Raw genomic sequence first — 22,091 nt, 5'->3', positions numbered from 1 at the left:
AAGGGCTAAAAGGAGTGAGACAGATTTTGCGATTGCTAGAGTGATCTTAGGATCCTTATCAATGAGCAAAAGAGCCAGAGTTTCCAGAGTATGGGGTGGCAGTTGGTTGAATAAAGGTTTAATATAGCAATCCCACATAATCTCAAAAAGTCTGCATTCCAGCAGAGCTTGGAGGGATGTTTCAATCCTGTTAAGGCCACAAGGGCAGATTCTATCAGTGTAGGGCCTATTCAGAAATCTGCCTTACAAAGCCATTGTGGGTATAATGCTCAGTCTTGTAAACCAGAAAGCTCTGCAATAGTGGGAATAAGATTTCTTCATAAATCTGAACATCAGTAGCGGTGGACAAAAACATCTTGTCTTCTGTAATTGGTCTTCTCCTGCAATGAACAGACACAGTTGAGTATTCAATATACTCTATAACAAAAGTTAGAGTCCAGTGGCACCTTTAAGACTAACAAAGTTTTATTCAAGGTATTAGCTTTCATGTGCCCTCACACTTCCTCAGATACATAGAAATGGAAGATGACTGTTCAGACTTATAGTCAGAGGCTAAATGGCAAATTAGTATGTAACATGATGAAGATATTTTAAGATCTTTGGAGACAAAAGAGGAATAACAAGTATATAGGGGTCAATTAAGGGGGATCAACAGTGAAGCAATAAATATGTCAAAATAGAAGAGAAATGTGTAAGAGAATCCTTTCTAATTTTGGGATGTTAATTAAGATGCTCCATTTGTCTCCTCTCAAGTATGAAGGTAACAAAGAGGATTCTTTTCTTTCATTAGGGTGGGTGCAGTGTTATACAGGGAAATAGCAATTGCTCTTTGTTGCACATTTCATTATGCAAGGCAAGCATTGTGGCTGAATAGGCCTAGCTCAGGCCCCAAATAACCCAAGTTTCACTCTTTTCTACAACATGCTCTAGTTCCACGACAGATATACAGGTATTCCTTAGAAAATCCATCAGTATGCAGAGTGTTCCATGAAGCCTGAAAAACACTGGTCTTAGAACTGGGGCTGCCCACATTCCTAACACGCAGACTCATTATTGAGCTGAAAAATGCTAAACATGTTGAACTACTTTTATCTGTTTTGCTCTTTCCCAACATGGTCTTGCTGCACCACTGGTATTGGGTTGTTTTCAGATATGCAGGAAAATGCTTGATTCTCATTATGGTGGGAGAAGCATCCATGTATGGCTGTGCTTACTGTGTTTGTAAATAAGGTATTTCTAAAGGAGATAAATCCAGTTGGTGGGTTCAGCTTTGAATCATAGTTCACCTGGTCCTTCTCTCCAATGCTCAGGGCATGTACTATCTGGAGGAGCACCGCATGGTCCATCGCAACCTTGCTGCCCGCAATGTTATGGTAAAATCCCCCAGCCAGGTACAGGTGGCAGATTTTGGCATTGCTGACCTGCTCTATCCAGATGACAAGAAATACTTCTATAATGAAATTAAGGTTAGTATCTTCAGGGTTGAGACAGTCCAAGTGGATGATGCATGCAGTTCATCAACATTAGGAAGAACTTCCTGACAGAGTGGTTCATCAGTGGAACAGGCTTCCTTGGGAGGTGGTGGGTTCTCCTTCCTTGGAGGTTTTTAAACAGAGGCTAGATTGCTATCTGACAGCCGTGCTGATTAGTTCTCCTGGCCCTATTTTAGATGTCCAGGGAAATGCTGATTTTTTCTCCAGGCCACTTTGGCAAGGGATCCTGGAGATTTTTGCCATCTTCTGGGCATGGAGCAGGGGTCACTGGGGATGTTTGTGTGTGGGGGTGGGGAGAGGTATTTGTGAATTCCTGCATTGTGTTGGAGGTCACTTCCAACTCTGATTCTATCTCCACTAACTTCTCCTTGAGGGGGTGTCATTTCATCATGCCTGCATGCCAAGACTCTTATGTATTCAAAATAAGTAGTCACTAGAACATGTAGAAGAACACTACACTTCATGTGGACCAGGGAACAAGCTGAGAGAGGAAGGGATGCTTGAGAGGTGATTCTGGAAGAAAACCACTTGAACAGTTTAGAAGGGGAGAGAGAGATGTGGTGAAGAATGGGATCCAGACTGAGCCACCTATATTTTGGAGGGAATAAACTTTTTTGTACAAACTTTGATGTTGAGGGAAGTTGTTGTTGGTAGAGCCATTGTATAGATCTCATCAGATCTTGGAAGATAAGTATGGTCAGACCTTGCAGAGGAGGTCAAAGGCAAGCCATCTCTGCTTTTCACTTGCCATGACAGCCCCATGTTAGGGTCACCATGAGTTGCTTGCAGCACATAAGTACATAGAAGCTTTGATGGGCTCTCCCTTAAGCAGCAAAGTAAGAGCAGACATCACTGTAGATTACCTTTAATTCTCCAAACCCATTAGAAGTAAAATTTGAATACAAGCATCCCAGGGGAGATGAATCAGGTTCAGAAGTGTTCTCCAGTTTAGACAGTGAAACAGGCCTTATAGATCCCTCTCCCAACTCTTTGTTTGTGTTTATGTGTACTGACGTGTTTTTCACTTGACTTGTATTATTGGTTATTTTTATCCAACTGTTTCATGCCTTTGTTTTTATTATCTATCAGGTCTTTGTATTTACTCCTGATTGCAAATTACCAGTGGGTTTTTTTAAAGCCAATAAAGGTTTGAAATTGAAATTGACCTGTGTTTTTCAGACTCCAATAAAATGGATGGCTTTGGAGAGCATACATTTTGGAAAATATACACATCAAAGTGACGTGTGGAGTTACGGTAGGTATCTCAGCTGAGCTGCTTCCAAAGTCAGGGCTGCTTCACTACCCAAGTGAGGCAAGTGACTGCTTTGAGTACCAAGATCTCTGCACAACTCCTGCCTGTTTTAAAAATTTTTGTCTGTGCATATCCACACTGTATTTCTTCATCAGAGTCTAGTCAAATATGCAGTTTGGGGGCCGAATCAGGCCCCCAGAGTGCTCCTATCAGGCCCCTGAACAACTGTCATCTGCTTTCTTCTCCCTATATCTTGCTTCCTTCTGCATAACAGCTTGCTTTGCAAGGCTTGCTCAGTTGCACAGCAGAGCTACTGAGCCAAACCTCTCTTCCCTCTATTGGCTGAGACTCCCCACCCCCAGTCCCCTGGGGAAGGAAGGAAAGAGCCAGAGCTTTCTTTGTCCAGTTCCCTGGATCCCATGGGAGAAATACAAAGAAGTGCTAACATTTTAAGCATGTTTTGAGTTTTTAAATATATATATATTTGTGTTTGTCTGTGTTCTTTATAAAATTTATATCTCTGCTACCTAATCTTAAATAGGTACACACATGGCCCAGCCTGACATGGCTTGGCCCAACCCAACATGGCCCGGCCCAACAAGGTCTCATTTATGTCAGATCCGGCCCTCATAACAAATGAGTTCAACACCCCTGGTCTAGTCTCTCTCAAATCACATGTGCCAAGATTTCCCTCTTCCATTCACTCCATGTTTTTTGTCATCCATCCACTGCAGGGGTGACATTGTGGGAGATGATGACCTTTGGAGGTGAACCCTATGCAGGTATCCGTCTTTCTGAAGTGCCTGATCTCCTGGAGAAAGGCGAGCGCCTCTCTCAGCCCCAAATCTGCACCATCGATGTCTACATGGTGATGGTAAAATGTAAGTGAACTGAATCACTTTCCCAGTCCTGGGCAGATGCTTAAATAGCATGTCCCTTGATATACTTTGGCAAATCTATTGTCATTGAAATAATGAATACATGTATCAAACTATTGTCAGTACTGTATCCTCACTGTTCTCCATGGCCTTGGGTGGTGGTCTTTCACATCTTGTCCTTTTAAATGCAAATGCCAGGGATTGAATCTGGGATCTTCTGCATGCCAAGCAGATGCTGTACCACTGAGCGATAGCCTCTCCCCATTGTACAGTGAGCAAGTGTTTCCAAAGAGCATTGATGGGCAGACCATTGACGTCTTTTTGAACTGGACAGAACAGAATCCACAGGCTGATGGTCTTGCCCTGGGCCACAGACTTGTGTTGTTCTGTCTGCTAAGAGTTTAACCTTTTCTCTTCCTATAGGCTGGATGATTGATGAGAACATTCGCCCCACCTTCAAAGAGCTAGCCAATGAGTTCACACGGATGGCCCGCGATCCTCCTCGCTACCTTGTAATTAAGGTGAGTGCTGGCTTGATCCGACTTTTCCGTAGTCTACCGAGGAAGTCTGTAGATCCTTCAGATGCTAAGTGCTTAGTAGTACGACCACTGATGTTGCTCATGCCATCCACTGTAGTCCAGATGCTTTGTGACAATCCTCTTTGGCCAGTCACTTATAAAGAGAAGAAGAAGGTATTGGTTTTATATCCTGCCCTCCATTCTAAATCTGAGTCTCAGAGCAGTCACAATCTCCTTTACCTTCCCCCCTCCCCACAACAGACACCCTGTGAGGTAGGTGGGAGCTGAGAGAGCTCTCCCAGAAGCTGCCCTTTCAAGGACAACTCTGTGAGAACTATGGCTGATCCAAGGCAATTCCAGCAGCTGCAAGTGGAGGAGTGGGGAATCAAACCCAGTTCTCCCAGATAAGAGTCCATGCACTTAAACACTACACCAAACTGGTTCTCTACACCAAACTATGAATCCCGTTCATAGTTTAAAAAAGTAGATTCAATTTCGGAAAATTGGATGTGTTCTTAAATACAAGTTTGTTGTTACTATGGACATTTTCCTCACTCTTTGTGAGGTTTCATTTCCTACATTTTAACTTCACAACAACCCTGTGAGGTAGGTTGGGCTGACAGCACAATGGGCCCAAGGCCAAAGCATAGTATGAGGTGGGGTTTAGCCCCCAAACAGTTCTTAGATGAGTCCAGCCTTCCTTCTAATTTTTACTAATTACCCTCATTTCCCTTGGTCGGCTCCCAGCTGTCTGAGATTATGTCAGATGGGATTATTTTTCTATGTACGTTCAGGCTAGTTGAATAGGACACTACTGAATGCAGGGCTTTTCTCTTACCATTGCCAGACTTCAAATATCTAGGACCGCTTGGTTAGGCTTCCAGAAAGACCTGAGGCCTGATATCTCTCTTCTTTGTAAACCAGGTGCAGCCCAAATGATTGACTCATCTTGAAATTAGAGTTTTTGCTCTTAAGACACTCCCAGTATCACTTAGTGGTGCTCAGCAATCCCTGCTGTGATATTCAAATATGGTCTTACTGTAAGTTAACGCTCTTCCTTTCCCACAGAGAGAGAGTGGGACACTTTCCCCAGTGGAGCCGCCAACACTCAGTGAAAAGGAGTTGGATGAGATGGAAACATTGGAAATGGAGACAGAGATGGAGGAGGAGGAACTGAATAACCTCTTCTCCTCCAGGCAGTGGATGGACGCCACACGGGTAAGGGACTCCTCTTCTTCCAACCCAGTTAATTTGGGAATCTTCCTGGTTCTGTTATGCCCAGTTCTTTTCAATGGTCTTACTCTTCGAAGCTACAGGAGAAAAAGGAAGGGAGGTTTTGTCTCGCTCTGCAGAATGCTAGAGGGCTTTAGGAGAAGGGCTGTTTGACTGAATCAGGGGAAAGTGGCTGTCCATCTGTGGATCCATCAGGATGATTCTAGGCCAGGAGAAGAAGTTAAGGAATATCAAGATGCTTGGGCAGGCGGGGAGGCTGCATCATTCTGTATTTGTCTATGGTGGGAGTCCCCACTCTTGCTGAACCTGCAGGTAGTTCAAAAACAGGTAGCGGGTGCCACCACCAAAAGGGATGGCGGGTGACCAGTCATAATATGCTGGGAGGTTCCAAGCTGAGTGTAAACCTATAATGGAATTAAATAGGGGCTTTCTGCAAAATTCTGGGTATTCTGAAGGACCACTTACTCCAATGAGACGGAAGAAAGCGAGGATTAGATCTTTGCTTTGAAGAAAGGACGACGAGGGCACCAGGAAACACAGCAATTGGCCACTGGGGAATCTCTGGCCTAGAGCATCAACATGGCCTTGCCTCTTCTCACTGCTGTGGATGTTTTTGTAATTCTTCAGAGCCCGACTCTTCTGAACCCCTCAGCTGGATACATACCCATGAATCAGAGCAGCCTCAGTGGAAGCCTTCAGGTACTGAGTTACTCACAATTCTTATTTTTATGGAGATCAGAGCTAGTATGGAAAGGAGGGTGTGTGTGTCTAGTTAGATGGGATTAAGCAAACCATCTGTCCTCAGTTAAGAGTTTGACATTGAGGGGAAGTGTTGAGTGGTAGAACTTCATCCATCTATCCATCCACCATATTTTTATCCCATCCATCCTCCAAGGAGCTCAGGGTAGCTTATGTAGTTCCCCCCGCATCCTCTATTTTATATTTACAGCTGCACTGTGAGGTAGGTTGCGTTCAGAATGTGTGACTGGCCTGTTTATTTATTTGATTTCTGGCTCACCCTCCCTAGCACAAAGCAGGGTGATTAACAACTTATTATAAAAACATCTATAAATAATTAATTTTTAAAAAATTAAGAATAATCATGATACACTAACCCGTTTTTTTTTTTTTTGTAGCAGGAACTCCTTTGCATATTAAACCACACACCCCTGATGTAGCCAGTCTTCCTGGAGCTTACAGTAGGCCTGTACTAAGAGCCCTGTAAGCTCTTGGAGGATTGGCTACATCAGGGAGGTGTGGCCTAATATGCAAAGGAGTTCCTTCTACAAAAAAAAAAAAAGCCCTGACACTAATCATCATGACCCAAGTAAGTAAACTGTATGGCTGAGTGAAGATTTGAATGGTGGTCTTTCTAGTCCTAGAAGCCTTCTATCCTTCCAAGGTCAGTAAAATGAGTACACAGCTTGCTGGGGGGAAAGTGTAGATGACTGGGAAGGCAATGGCAAACCACCCTGTAAAAAAGTCTGCCGTGAAAACGTTGTGAAAGCAACGTCACCCCAGAGTCAGAAACGACTGATGCTTGCACAGGGGACCTTTCCTTTCCTTTTCCTTTCTAGTCTTTCATTTCACATTCAGTCCTTGAAAGACCTTGGGAAGGCAGGGTTGGGACAGACTGAGGGGCAGGTTGAATCCTCAGATCTAATTGAACCTTGCTATCCACTAATCTTTTCCTCCTTGTGCTCCAGAGCGCTGGACTAGGCTCCCGGCAGACTTTGCGCATAAGGCAGGAGTCCATGGGTCGCACAATCTCAGAGTCATCAGAGGGACGGGGTACAGCCTCTGACTACGAGCTCACGGAGGATATGTCTCTGTCCGGGAGCCTGTGTCGCAGCCACCGGTCCCGGGGAGATAGTGCCTACCTCTCTCAGCGAGAGAGCCTGATGCTCCCTGTGGGAAGCGCTGATGGAGAAGAAGATGCCAACGGCTATGTCATGCCGGATCGAAACAGCAGAGGTAAGAGTTGTGCCTCAGAAGGCTCTGCAGGGAGTGAGGTGCATCTCACACACTCTTTACTTGGGTGTCTTGGTCCAATACCAGGTTGGAAAGAGCTGGGTAGAAATGGATCTAGTCAGGGAAACAAGGCTCTGAGTGTTTTCTGGACCATCACCTCTTCTGCTTCTGTGGGTTTTTTGGTGTGCTTTGTCAGGCAGATATGTTGGGCTGTGCTGATTCAGGCAAAGTCCACAAACTTTTAAATGACACTTGCGCTGAGGTAACTTTAATGGTGGCTAGATTTCTCCAACAGGCCATGGAAATACGACAGAGAATGGTTCTGGAATGACCACATTTTATTTGTTTTAATTATTTAATTTGGCTAAACTCGACTCATATATATTTTACTTATTTTATGTATTTTAGCTCCCTATGTACTCTATAATCTAGGATTTTATATTATTTATATTGCTATTTTACTTCTAAATCTGTTTTATGCCAATAAAGGCTTGCTATTTGTTGCTGTCTGGCTTAGTTGAGCTGACAACTGGATCCAATCCCTTCTAAAGCTGAAAAGGGAATCCAGGATCCAGTGGAAACTTTCCTGCATCCTGACTCCATTATTAGGATGAAGACTAAAGCAGTGCCTTGCAAAGACTGTTTGTAGAACTAAGAAAAAGAAACGAAATGGTGTAGAGGGAATGGAATATTTGATAGTTATACAACCCCATTGTTTGTTGAACTAGCCAGGGGAGAACTCCAACCCAAACCTCTGAAGGCTGGGTGGCTCTGAGGAACCTGGGTGAAACCATATCAGCTCAATATGAATTAAGGGGGGATCATATTTATATTTCATTCTCTTGGCCACTTAAAGCCACACCGACTGTTTGTCCCTGTCTTAGCATGTATGTGGAGTCCCTGCTCACCTGGAAGGGACTGAGACTCTCCCTAGATGAGCACAATTATCAGAAGACTCTGAGGGCCAAACTAGGCAATATGTTTTTAGATACGGGTTTCCAGGACCCATCTCACTTTCCTTGCAGCCACATAGCAGCTGTGGTGAACGCTGTTTTTACAGCCTGCAGGGGTGGGGTTCATGTCTTCCTCCCTGCACTATTTTCCTGAGCCAAAGTGTCCCGGGTGTGAGAGTTATGTGCAGGGGGTTTTTTGTAGCAGGAACTCCTTTGCATATTAGGCCACACACACACACTCACACCCCAATGTAGCCAATCCTCCTGGAGCTTACAGTAGGTCCTGTACTAAGAGCCCTGTAAGTTTTTGTAGGATTAGCTACATCAGGGGTGTGTGGCCTTATATGCAAAGGAGTTCCTGCTACAAAAAAAGCCCTAGTTATGTTCCCCATTCTGGAGCTGCAGAAGCAGCTTCCTCCTCCAGAAAAACTTGGACCAGACTTGTTAAAAAATGCATTGTGTAGTTTGGCCCTAAGACCCTCTCATTCCCCTCTCCTCTACAGAGCGTGCTGCTGGCACTCCTGCCTCCCTGCTCCGAGGCTTGCAACCTGTGCTGCAAGTGGATGAAGAGTACGAGTACATGAACCGGCGTGCTCCACAAGCCCCACAGCCCCGGCCAGCCTCTTTGGAGGAGCTTGGCTATGAGTACATGGACCTGGGCTCTGAGCTGAGTGCTTCACTCGGCAGTGTGCCGAGCTCCCAGCTAACCACACCCTGCCGGGATGAGGAGGACGAGGAAGAAGACTATGAGTACATGAACAAACAGCCCAAGCTCAGCAAGTCCCTGAGCAGTATCCGCAGCTCTCGGGGAGACTACACCGACATGGACTCCGGCATCACACAGGGCTCCCCGGACGAGCAGGGTTATGAGGAAATGGATGCTGTCTTACCTCCTGTCCAGTGTCCTGGCTGTCAGAGTCCCCCTTGCCCCCCAAATGGGTTCATGAAGCCCCTACGCACTTTGGAAGCCTCGGACTGTGCTTTCGACAACCCTGATTACTGGCACAGTCGGTTGTTCAGCAAGGCCGATGTCCAGAGGACTTAGTTGGGGGTGGGTGGTTTTCTCTGTCCCTTCCCAGGGCAGAGAAAAACAAACTCTTGAATTTTAGCCACAAACACCTTCACTATGGTTGTGGACTGAAAGGCAGAACTTCCGTGAAGCTCTGAAGCCACTCTGATGTGGACCAAGATGGGAAGACACGTCAGGAGCAACCAACAATGGGCTCCTCCAGGGCTGCATCTGAGCCCCCACTGCCTTGCACTGCAGTTTGACCCATCATGCATCTGGTCTCTTCAGTTCAAGCGCCCTGAACTTAGAGGGCAGTATGGAAGCATGTTGGAAGATGCAATCTGGACTTCTGGGACACGTGGCTTGAAATGTGTAAGAGACTTGCGGGCCATTTCCATGGGCCAGAGGGCCTTGTGGTCTGGTGGAGCCCTCTGTGTTGAGGCAAAACTGATCCTCCGCTGCCCTGCCCAGAACCCACAGCAACAAGCAGAGGCTCTTGGGTTGTCCCTAACTGCTCTTGTAAAGACAACCCTTTGCCTTTTCATAGCAGTGGGGTCCTGAGCATGAGCCTAGCATGCTGAGCCCTGCAGTTGGCAGTAAGACTGAGAAGAAGCCTTCCTCTAGAGAGGCAGTGAGGTCCTTGTCTACTGATGTCCCATTCTGACAACATCTGTAATGGGGGGGGGAGGAGAGGACCTGTAATTATCTGGGTGCATATGAAGGATAACGGTGCTTTTTTCCTCCCAGAAAGCCTGACGACCTAATTTAGGGAAATAATGAGTTGCTCTGAGATAAGTTTTAAATCCTACCTCCCAGTACAGCATTTGGTTTAAAAAACAAAACAGAGACCAGAACTTGAAACTCCTGGGTTCTGTCTCCAACCCCTATTGCTGAGTTTTCTTTTATTTTGGTATGCCTTTAGCCACCCATGTGCCTTACAGTTTTCATATCTGGATGGAGACCCTTGAGAAAGAGGAAGTGGCTAAGAACAAAAAAGCCCAGAAGTTGCTGGAGAGTCAAACAAGCTAGATTTCTATCCCCCTACATCTAGTGCTTATTACTGTGGACTACTTGCAGTGTCAGCCTAAGCAGAGTTAACGCCTGTTGAAGTCAAGGGGCTTGGAGGAGGCTGCAGCTCAGCAGCAGAATATCTGCTTGGCATGCAGAAGGTCCCAGGTTGAATCCCCAGCATCTCCAGTTGAAAAAAAAAAAACCAGGCAGTACGTTATGTGAAAGAACTCCACCTGAGACCTTGGAGAGCTGCTGCCTGTAGAAAAATACTGATTGTGATGGATGAAGTGGTCTGATTCAGTACAGGACAGTTTCCTGTGATGTTAAGATTCAGCAGTAATCTCAAGCACCCCAAAGGGAAAGAATGGTAGAGAGACAGTGCAGAGTCTCCTGATGGAGAGAGTAACTGCTTTAGTCCTCCGGCACCCAGAGAGTTGGGGTAGAGTGGCCAGTTTAAAAAGCAGCATCCCCCTTACTCCCTCTGTCAGGAGGGAATATGGGATTCTTTTCAGCATAGGAGCCAACTTGAAGAGGACCCCAGTCAATGAATCCCCACTGTGATCAATGTTCCCTCTAAGATGAGTTAGCGTGAGCTAGCTCACAGATTTTTAGCCTCCAGCTCACACATTTTTGTCTTAGCTCAGGAAAAATGGTCTCAGAGCACAATAATTTATGCAGTAGCTTACAACTTTAATGCCAGTAGCTCACAACTTTAATATCAGTAGTTCACAAAGTAGAATTTTTGCTCACAAGACTCTGTAGCTTAGAGGGAACATTGACTGTGATATGTGAACAATCCAGGAGCAATATGCTTTACTGCTGGAATTAAACTGGGAGTAAACTGCTGTTTTGCATTGTGGGCTTTTTACTTGGGATTCTCTTGAGTCACGCTCATTTGCACCAGAATATGATTTGGGAACAAATTTCTCCCTTTCTCCACCTTAGCCTACCCCGAAGGCCAGTCGTATTGAATGTTATTTGTTTTTGTTCTCACAAGTTTTGGATTGCATCATATGCAGAGAGGAGAAAGAAAATAAAAATCTGATCAGAAGGAGATGAATTTGCTCTCTTGTTGCATGCAGAGATCTCTGAGTTTGACTTCATCTTGTTTTGAGTCCTGTAAAAACATCTCCCCATTATGGGATCTGAATCTTGGAGTTGGAGCTCTTTTGGTTGCAAACATAATCCACATTGTCCTGAGGTCTCTCTAATATTGTTCTCCAGCCTTTGCTTTCAGCTCCAATTATGATTTGTATGAAATATAATTGTATTTCCTTCCTTCCTCTCTTGAGCAGGAATCCCGTGATGTATAAGCTTTTGTGAGCCAGAGCTCACTTTCTGAGATACATCAAGTGTACATCCATTAGGCAGATATATTTATACCCTACTTTTTTGGGGTGCATTTTTGCATTTTGTGTGTGTGTGTGTGTGCCTGCATCTGGAAGTTATGGCAACTTCTGGTGACTGACCCCCCCTACTGGGGGCCTGGAGGATATTCAGAGAGGTGGCTAAATAAAGCCTGCCCCTGTTCTTATGACAGCTGATATTTCAAGGTCTCCCATCCAAATACTTGCCAGATTCAACCCTTCTTAGCTTCTACGATCTGACAAGATCAAGCTCGCCTGGGCTCTCCAGATCAGGGCCACGTTTATAACCTTCTTAAAGCTTCAAATAGTAGAAAGATGGAAAAGGGAAGATGATATAAGGATACAGACAAGTTTTGAACAGGATCCATTTATCAATCCACTCTGGGGAAAGATTGCTCCCAATTGTTGATCAGACAGGCAAAGGAAAGAGCTCTACCTCACAAAATCTCACACTGGAATAAATGCTGTTAGTTTTTAAAGTCTGTTTAGATACATATATCCCTATCCCACAGTTATTCTTAATGGGGACCCACAGAGGCTTACATTGTTCTCTCCCCACCCAGTTTATTATTACAACAACAGCCCTGTGAGGTTAGGTGGAGAGGAAGTGACTGGCCCAAGGTCAGTCAATGACCTTTCATGTCGGTGTGGGGATTTGAATCAGGATATCCTAGTCCAATAGCACATCACGCAGGCTTGCCTTTAAACTTCTGTTTAATTTTGGTGCAACAGACGTGTAACTCTTGAGAACAAATTGGCTTGGAAGCCACATGTGGCGCTTTCATACATATTGTGCGGCTCTTGAAGCTTTCATCCCCCTGTTGGCTGGCTTGAAGAAGGCATTTCTCTCTTTAAATCACTCCTCCAAGCCAAGCCAGCCACTGGCTTGGAGAAGTTAAAAGCTGCTTTCTTTCCACCTCTCTCTCCCTCCCCCCCTCTATTTTTCTTCCTCCCTAACAGAAAGGACTACAAACAGGCGTAGAAACTGATATAGGGTTCTCTAGGTACTATCAGATCTAGCCTTACACATTATTAGGTTCTATGTTTAAAATGTATTCTGGCCATGAACTATTGCCTCTCTCATACTGTGGGAAATTAGCACCTGTCCTGGATCAGAATTCCACAGGATGTGATGAACACGGCCAGCCCTAGACTATCAGGCACTCTAGGCAAAGCTAACTTCAGGTGCACCCCCCCACACACTCATAACATCACCAAGTCACATGAGGGGGACACCTAATTTGGCAGCCCCAAAAGGCTGATGCCCTAGGCAATTGCCTAGTTTGCCTAGTGGTGAAATAGTGTTGAAAAGCAGCTGGCCACATTTACCTCAGTCCTTTCAGCAACACTGCACTCCTGGACTGAGCAGAATTTCAACTAGAGAGGCGCTGGCAAATACATAAGCATATTATAGGCGCTATCCTACTGCCCCCCTCAGAAGAAAAAAACTTAAAGGCAACGACCAAAATTAAATCTACTGAAATGAGCTCTTTCAGGAAGAGAAGGAGATAAGATTTAGTTATCTTTTGGTTAATTTAGTCATCTTTTGGTTAGCCAACATAGTTAAATTGCTGCAGCATTTTAATATAGTACTAAGTAAACTTGTGTAAGGAGGGCAGCATGGTATATCTTGGAAACTAAGCAGGATTGGTACTTGAAAGGGAGACCTCTGAGGAAAGACTCTGCAGAGGAAGACACTGGCAAACCACTTGTGCCTTCTCACTTGATGGGGTCACCATAAGTTGCCTGCAACTAGGTGGCACTTTAGATACACACAACCTTGCGTAGGTGAAAAACTCTAACGTTCTGAAACCAAAACCAAAATTAGAGTATATTCAGATGGTTCTTAGTTTTATTCTTAAACCAAGAATTTTCATCCAATCTACTTCTCAAGGTATCCTCCTCTGTTACCTTGAGAACATCACAGTACCATAAAACAGGACCTAAATATGTCCCAAAGCAAAGTTTAGTGCAATTGCAAGACTTTCTCCATCACAGTGCTCATGCAAGATGTCCATAAAATGCTTTGGAATCCCATGGGCACATTCTAGAGAGAATGGCAGGTTGCATCAAAAGAGTGCCATCTGTACTTTTTTGCTTCAAAGTAATCCAATTTAAGGTTGCCTATGGTTCATAAAAACACCAAGAACCTGGTTCAGTTCTAAGGGAGAGGTTTGAGCCAGAGTCTGAAGAGGTGGCTCAGGTGAAAATCAGAATGAAAACAAATGAAATTATAAAATTATGGAAAGGTGCTGCTCTAAGCCCCCTTTTGCCCATATTTTACCCTGATTACTGTTGCTCCTGTCATCTGTTTAGACTCGTGTTGGTGTAATTGGTTTGAGGATGTTAATTAAGAAATATCAGGACTGAGTCAATTAAATTTGGATATGACTAATAATTTTCAAGTGTTACAAACAGTAATGAACAAAAATATGGAAACGACCTCATTTGGCCAGCTTAGTTCTGGAATTCTTTTTGTATTTGTATGATAAAGGTGTCACATAATGTTCTCCCCAGACTGGATGTATACATTTCTCTTAAATGTCCACTTTTTTTTTCTTGCCATGCTTTGAAACTGGTGAAATGAAGGCTTTTTATCTTTAAAAAAAATCTGGACTGGAAGGAATTCAAATGTTTACACATTTTTTAATTGTCTTGTATGATACCTTAGCTATGATGTAACATAGAAAAATAGTTGTGTTTAAAAAACAAAAATGAGATGCCTCTCCTGTCATTAGCTAAGCACTCCTATTCCAGGGCATATGTGAATTAGAAGGCTGCTGAGGGAGCTTTATCTTGTGAGGAGATGTACTTGGACAGATTCATTCAATCCTGCCTTTTGGGGTTCAAATCAGATACTCTTGTTAAGAAAGTGGAACACAGCTGTCGCTAAATTCTCATGGGGAGGACATAAGATAAGCAAGATGAACATAAGATGATTTTTCAGGTTCAAACTTAATGGGTCAGCACAGTGATTTGGTGTTGTGCCAATACATGATGTCACTTCCAGCATGTAATTGTAAGTGACCTCATCATGTTGGGGCAATGCTCTAGTCTAATGTATGCTCTAGAGCAGGGGTGGCCAAAGTGTGGCTCGGGAACCACATGTGGCTATTTTGCACATACTATGTGGCTCTGAAAGCTCCCACCACCTGGCTGGCTTGGAGAAGGCATTTAAAGTTGCTTACTTTCCACTTCTCCCCCATCTATTTTTCTTCCTCCCTCCCAGCTCTCAAACATTTGATTTTCATGTATTGCAGCTCTCAAACATCTGATGTTTATTCCATGTGGTTCTTATGTTAAGCAAATTTGGCCACCCCTGCTCTAGAGCATTGCTGGGAAGCAGTGGTGTCCCAGAAGTGGTGTTGGGACAGTGAGGCCCCCATTTCCCCATGTTGAGTGGTGACAAGGAACGGGAGTCCTGGCCAGGAGGCCTCTAGCAGGAGACTTGGCTTTCCTAGGACTAGTTCCTGTACCTTTAGCAGCATTTTAAGACACATATGTTGAGTATGTGGAGATAAAATGATGGGAAACTAATATCTGTTTAATTTGTGCATGTTGTTAACGGCACAGAAACATCAAGTTAAAAAAAATGCATGGATGAACCATAATTCTATGCTGAAATGTCATTAGAAAGTCCTTTGATAAAATAAACTGAAACAATGGTAATTTATGCATTATGGACACACCTCTGCTGCTAAAATGACAGGGAAGCTTTCAAGTAGTGCAAAACCTTTTCTTAGAACAAATAAAAAATTGCTACTGGTCAACACACAAGCTCCACAGCAAATATTTTATTTCAAATGCAGCTGTATTTGGTTGCATTGCTTTTGGAAACCTCCCAACATAGAACTTTAATGCACATTGTATCCTGGCATTTGGAAAGAAGGCCATCTCAACCCAAACTGAAGGGTTTGTCAAAGACCCTAGCTACGAGGGTTGCCAACTCTGGGTTGGGAAATTCCTGGAAATTTCAGGTGAAGCCTGGAGAAGGTGGGAATTGGGGAGGGGAAGGACTCAGTAGGATACAGTGCCATAAAGTCCACCATCCAAAGCAGCCATTTTCTCCAGGGGAACTATTCACTCTCATCTGGAGATGATTTGTTATTCTAAGAGGTCTGAAGCCCCCACCTGGAAGTTGGCAACCCTACTAGCTATACTACAGAGTCCTGTGGATTTTATTTGCCTCAAAGAATCCTGGGTATAGTAGTTTTAAAGGAGCACTAACGTAAGTTGTCTGATAGAAATGTCTAGTTCCTTTTGCACAGAACTCCACCTTCCTTGGGAAAAGGGAATGATTGTAAAACCAGATTTGAGTTTGTAGTGTGGGTATGCTGTTAATTTCAACTCAATATACAAGTCAATGATGTACTTTATCAAGAGAACATGACAAGACATGGTTTTGAGGGAAAGGGTGAAATTACATCTATTCCTTACAGAAGAGGGACTGACTGTGAACTACTCTCTAAATAAGGTTAATCCAATTTCTACTGACAGGGGCCTTTCTTGTTGCTGAGGCCCTCAAAAAGTATGTGTGTTTGGATACAAAATAAAAAGTCACATTGATAAAGCACAGTCTGCTTGGTTAATGATAGATCTGCTGAGGACAGGGTTGCCAGGCAACCGTTGGGTGATGGGGCAAGTGACAACTTATGCTGGGATCAATGTTCCCTCTAGGCTGCAGAGTCTTGTGAACAAAAATTCTACTTGTGAGCTACTAGTATTAACGTGAGCTACTGCCATTAAAGTTGTGATTGACTATAAATTATTGTGCTCACTGGGGCCATTTTTTCTGAGCTAAGACAAAAATGTGTGAGCTGGAGGCTAAAAATGTGAGCTAGCTCATGCTAACTCAGCTTAGAGGGAACACTGGCTGGGGTGTGTATATATAGTGTTGCCAGGCTAAGGCTAGCATCTGGTGGGAGGGCTGGGAGAGGCGACATGAGGGGCGCAGTATCAGTGATGTTGTCATGTCACCTCAGGCACAACTGTATGGTTTTACCATAGAGTTTATGATTATTCCTAGAGCCACCCTTTGTCATTTCTGGGTTGTACTTGGTATTGATGTCAGCAATGTCGCTTTCTAAAAAAAATTATCCTCCTGCTGCTTGTTCAGCCCTAATAGAGTATGTGTGGAAAATCATGGCACATAATGTGTAGAATATCTATGTTTCAGATATTCAGTCCACATTACATATGGTATTTGAGCAATACTGAGATTGAAAGTTAAGTGTGGGCTAGCCACAAGCCTATAGATATTGAAGACGGTTTAAATGCATGGTTCTATCACACAAGAGGCTCCGATTCTTCGAGAGCAACTTTGCAGGCTGCTTTCTCCATCCCTCCATCTCCATGCTGGGAAATGTTTGTAGAATAATTGCTTGTTGCACATTTATAGGCTAGGAGCTGCGCAAGTAAAAAGGTGGAAAGCCTAGATTTGGGAGGTGGGGCCTGGTGGTGTAGGTTCATATGCTTCCCTGTACTGGTCCCATGGCTGTGCAAGAATTGCAAGGAAAGAATGAAGGGGTTGTATGGCCAGGGGATCAACCCTCCTCTAACAGCATAGAGTTGCAGAATTATGGAGAGAAGGGGTGTGCCTTGGTGGTTAAGTACATGGTGTGCATGCAGAAAGTCCCAGGTTCAGTCCTCAGCATCTCCCAGTTAGAAGGAACAAGGACAGGGTGATGTGAAAGAACTTTCCTTGACACTTCGGAGAGCAACTGCCAGACAGCAGACAATACTGAATTTGATATATACCAATGGACAGACTTGGCATCAGGCAGTTTCATCTGTGTGGCTCCCTGGGTGTTTGTGTACACATGCAGGGTTTTCTGGCGCCTAGATTGTCTGGTGCCCTAGGCAAGGCTAACTTCTGATGCCCCCCACCCCGCACTGATAATGTAACTGAGTCATGTGTAGGGTGCCCAATTCGGTGCCCCCAGAAGGCCGGCCCTCTAGGCAATCACCTAGATTGCACAGTGGCAGAGACGGCCCTGTGAGTGTGGAGGTCATGCTTTGCCATGTTTTAAGCCATGTAATATATGCGGATGGTGCTGCTGTTCTTCGGATGGAATGACACTTCTGTTTAGAGGAGAGCAGGTAGTGATTTCTGCCTGTTCCTTCCTTTGCCTTGTACTCTGCTCCTGAGTTCACCAGGGACAAAAAGTCAGGGGACTCCCTGGGCTGCTGGAGGAGGAAGAAGCAGGGAAGTTTTACTCTGTGTAGTCACAAATGGCTGGAAACACGTCATTAGCATTATCTTTTATTGGAACTAACCTCTGCTGTTGAAAGCCTACAAAGGCAACTGTAGGGGTGTGCGTGACAAGATTCCCGAGCCAAAGTTGGTGGTTCAGGTTGTTACAGTGATTTCCTGTAACGGTGATACAAAGCCAGGGTTCTTCAGTATTATCAAAACACATACCTCTGAAGAATCTGTGTTGTGGTTTTGGGTGCTTACCATCAACAGCAGCAAACATTTTGTTATTCTTTGATTCTCCAAATTTCCCAGGCAGTGGCATTTCTCTCTTCCAATTGGATCCAACCAAGTGAGTGTCACCCAGCCCAGGGAAGGCAGCTCCCAACTGGCAGGAGTCTCACCTGGCCTGGGAAAACCAGGTTCAGGGCTGCAATCTAAATGAGGCAGGCTAAGGGCCCCACAGAGCTGCAGGTTTGGCTGCCACATTCTCTTTCCCTCGCTCCTTTGTGGGGGTGCGGCCACAGCCAGGGCCAGCCCCAGACTGTCTGGCACCCTAGGCAAGGCTATCTTCTGGTGCCTCCCCCCATCCCCGGACTGATAATGTCACTGTCACACGGGGGCACCAAATTTGGCACCCTAGAAAGCTGGTGGCCTAGGCAATTGCCCAGTTTGCCTAGTGGCAGGGCCAGCCCTGGCCACAGTTCTGCATGTAGGATGCCTGAGGCAGCTTTTTGAGGGACCTGAAAAATTGGATTCCTTGATCCAATTTCTTTGAAATTTGAGGGGGGGGGTTAATGTTAGTGTCACTGAACTGAAAACCTGCCACTCCAGCTCCCTGAAAAAGCTCACCAGATAGATTTGTCTTGAAATGCTGTTAACGGGGAGGGGAAACTCTGCCTTTCTCAGTTTTGTCAAAGGAAACAATGGACAGACCACAACAAGGAAAGTTAGCAAAAGCAGTTTTTCGAGAAAAGGTAATTTTAAAAAAATTGTCAGCCAGCCACTGAGAGTAGAAAAATGAAACGAATGCAGACAAGAACCCCCCCCCCCTTTTTTTAAATGCCAGTGATTGGCCAGTAGGGTTGCTAACCTTCAGGTGAGGCCCAAAGTTCTCTCAACATTACAACTGATCACTAGATGATAGAGATCAGTTCCCCTGGAGAAACGGCTGCTTTGGAAGTTATTTCTCTGGCATGCATCGTACCCTGCTGAAGTTTCTCCCACCCAAGCCCCTCTTCCCCTGGCTTTACCCCTAAATCTCTAGGTATTTCCTCACCCAAAACTGGCAATCCTACCCAGTGCTCTCCTGCAAGGCCATAGCTTGCCTGCTGCTATTTCCACCCCATAGAATCTGTAGAGAGAACTTAGTGTGCCTGGACCAACAGGCACCTACTTCGGGGGTCTGTAAAATCAAACTCCTTTGCTCACTCTAGTTGAGATTTATGATGTCTTTAGATCAAAGGGAGGACTATATTCTGCACAAATTCAGAACCATTAACAGCTGACCCAAACCCTCCAATGGATTCCCCATTAAAAATAGTGGCTCTGAACAATGTTCCCACTAAGCTGTATGAGCAAAAATTCTACTTTGTGACCTACTGGTATTAAAGCTATTTACTACATAAATTAATTTGCTCTGGGGCCATCCTTCCTGAGCTAAGCCAAAAACGTTTTAGCCAGAGGCTAAAAAAAATGTTTAGCTAGCTCACACTAACTCAGTTTAGAGGGACACATTGAGCCCAAATCCTATCTCAGTCAGAAGGTAGGAGGGGTGTTGTTACAAAATCAGAATGCAGAGGTACAATGAGGTTGACTAGAGCAGAGGGGAAATGTTTGAGGGATGAAAATCAGCCTTTGTAGTGAGACAAGGATCCCAAGTCCAGCCCTAGAGACTCCATTCAATTACTTACTAGGGTCTATGGAGTTCATTTACAAGTTTAGAACAATGAGCAGCATAAGGCTGAAAGGGTGGTAGAATAGGATTCTTATCTCACTACAAATACCTTTCCCCTTCTCCAGGCTCCACCCAAGAGTTACCAATTCCATGTTGGGAAATTCCTCGGGACTTGGGAGTGGAATCTGAGGGAGGGCAGATTCTGAGAAGGGGAGAGCTCAGCAAAGGTAAAGGAGATTGTGAGCTGCTCTGAGACTCTTCGGAGTGGAGGGCGGGATATAAATCCAATATCTTCAAAGTACAATCCCATAGAGCCCATCTTCCAAAGCAGCTGTTGTCTCCAGAAGAACTGAGCTCTATTCTCAGGTGATCCATGCACTAGAATTCCTGCAGGAACTTAAGGCCCACCTGGAAATTGGTGACTCTCACAGACATCCACTCTCCTTTTAAAGGAAGTGGATGTCTTTGGGCACTCTGGAGACGCTTACATGAATTCTAGTCAAGGCTTCCTGGGCCTGGAAACCAGATCACCCGAATCCTCCTGCCTTTCTGACTTCCTTCCATCCTGTCCTTCCTCCTCTTCTTTCCTCCTCCCCCCTGCCTCTGATTACTTTCTTAATGGCTCAAGCCAAAAGAGATCCTTCCTTCATGAGGCAACCAAAGAACAGGTTGAGAGCATTCTGTATTTGACAGCCATGTTTTCAGGGGCTTGAAGAGGAGTCTCCCCACCCCCTCTGACTGGTCAGTCAAAACAAAACAAGAGTGATTTCCCCATTCCTTTACCCAGCACAATCCACTTAGCAGTTTGTGGAATACTTAAGTCTGGATTGTTCAAAACTGTCACCTTCATTTAAAAAAAAAAGTTTTTCTCTTTTAGCATAGTCTTCAGCTTTTACCTACAAAAGATCCTCATCTCCAGACTCTCTGTCTCTCCTACCAGAGCAGACATGGCACAATCAATCCTCTGTCTGGGTTGCACAAATTGGTGACTCTCACAGACATAAAACTTCATTTTGCATTGCCTGTTGAGAACCCTCTGGTAGCTGTTGCTCTGGCTCTTCCCCTCCTGGATGCACATCAGACATGCCCACGGTGGATCCAAGGCCATCTCCACAGAAGTGCCCTACACTGGGTGGCTTGCATTTGGTCTCCTTCAACATCACCACCCTACCTTCATCTCTTTATGGCTCATCTAAAAGGTCATCAGAAGGAAACAAGGAAAGTTGATGCCCCCACCTGGCCTGGCTCCTCCTCCTGATTCTTTGGGACTGAAGATGGGGCCACTGTTCTACAAGTTGTTAGCCACACCTTATTTAAGTTTTTTAGTACAAAAGAAGACATTCCTTGCCATCAAACTGAGCCATTTTGTTCTCACCCATAACCACTTCAGATTTGGTGATGAACTGTTTCTCCAGATCGGTGGTACAGCCATGGGCACTCGCATGGCCCCACAATATGCTAACATCTTTGTGGCTGGCGTGGAGCAATGCTTCCTAGACTCCCATACACCCATACCTCTCTTATACCTGTTACACTGATGACATTTTTATCATCTGGACACATGGTAAAGAAGCCCTGAATGCATTCCACTAGGCATTCAATGACTTTCACCCTACCATCAACCTAACAATGAACCAGTCTATGCAAGAAATACATTTTCTGGACAGCACTGTAAAAACATACAATGGGTGCACAGACACCACCTTATATTAGAAACTTACTGACAAACACACCTGCATGCCTCCAGTTACCATCCTAAATATACCAAACGATCCATTATATACAGCCAGGCTCTACATTTACAGCCACATTTGCTCCAATCCTACTGACAGAGTCTAACCTGAGGGATCTACAACAAACCTTTTTGGAAGTAAAGTACCCACCTGATGAAGTGAGGAAACAGATTGACAAAGCCAGAATGATACCCAGGCCAGTCCCTCTGCCGCTATGGTGGGGGAATCCTCTCTTGCACACAAAGAGTGCCCAGCATGATGACATCACCCAGAAGTGATGTCATTGTGTTGGGCACGTCCTGTCGGGGATGCTTTGGAATAATTTATCAGAATAATGTAAGGGATATTGGTTGTTTATCCTATTACATATGCTAAACCAGGGGTGGGCAAACTTGCTTAATGCAAGAGCCACATAGAATAAACGTTGGATGTTTGAGAGCCACAAGACATGAACGACAAATGTTTGAAAGCTGGAAGGAAGGAAGGAAGGGAAGGAAGGAAAAATGGATGGGGGAAGAGATGGAAAGAAAGCAACTTTAACTTTAAATGTGTTCTTCAAACCGCTTGCTGACTTGGCTTGGAG

At 44.7% G+C, this 22,091-nt stretch overlaps 1 protein-coding gene across 1 annotated transcript in view; it reads left to right on the top strand.

The window, feature by feature from the left end:
* Positions 1 to 14,331, top strand: part of ERBB3 (erb-b2 receptor tyrosine kinase 3) — a 138,772-nt gene extending 124,441 nt beyond the window's left edge. The window contains exons 21-28 of the mRNA XM_060252442.1: positions 1,311 to 1,466; positions 2,673 to 2,748; positions 3,480 to 3,626; positions 4,047 to 4,144; positions 5,210 to 5,359; positions 6,002 to 6,073; positions 7,081 to 7,348; positions 8,802 to 14,331. Coding sequence (XP_060108425.1) covers positions 1,311 to 1,466; positions 2,673 to 2,748; positions 3,480 to 3,626; positions 4,047 to 4,144; positions 5,210 to 5,359; positions 6,002 to 6,073; positions 7,081 to 7,348; positions 8,802 to 9,343 — 1,509 coding nt within the window. The 3' untranslated portion in view covers positions 9,344 to 14,331. The remainder of the gene's footprint in view (positions 1 to 1,310; positions 1,467 to 2,672; positions 2,749 to 3,479; positions 3,627 to 4,046; positions 4,145 to 5,209; positions 5,360 to 6,001; positions 6,074 to 7,080; positions 7,349 to 8,801) is intronic.
* Positions 14,332 to 22,091: the final 7,760 nt, after the last annotated feature.

Source organism: Heteronotia binoei, chromosome 13 (genome assembly GCF_032191835.1).
Source record: "Heteronotia binoei isolate CCM8104 ecotype False Entrance Well chromosome 13, APGP_CSIRO_Hbin_v1, whole genome shotgun sequence".
NCBI lineage: Eukaryota > Metazoa > Chordata > Lepidosauria > Squamata > Gekkonidae > Heteronotia > Heteronotia binoei.
The sequence above is the reverse complement of the archived record's forward strand: the minus strand, read 5'-3'. Positions and strand labels throughout refer to the sequence as shown.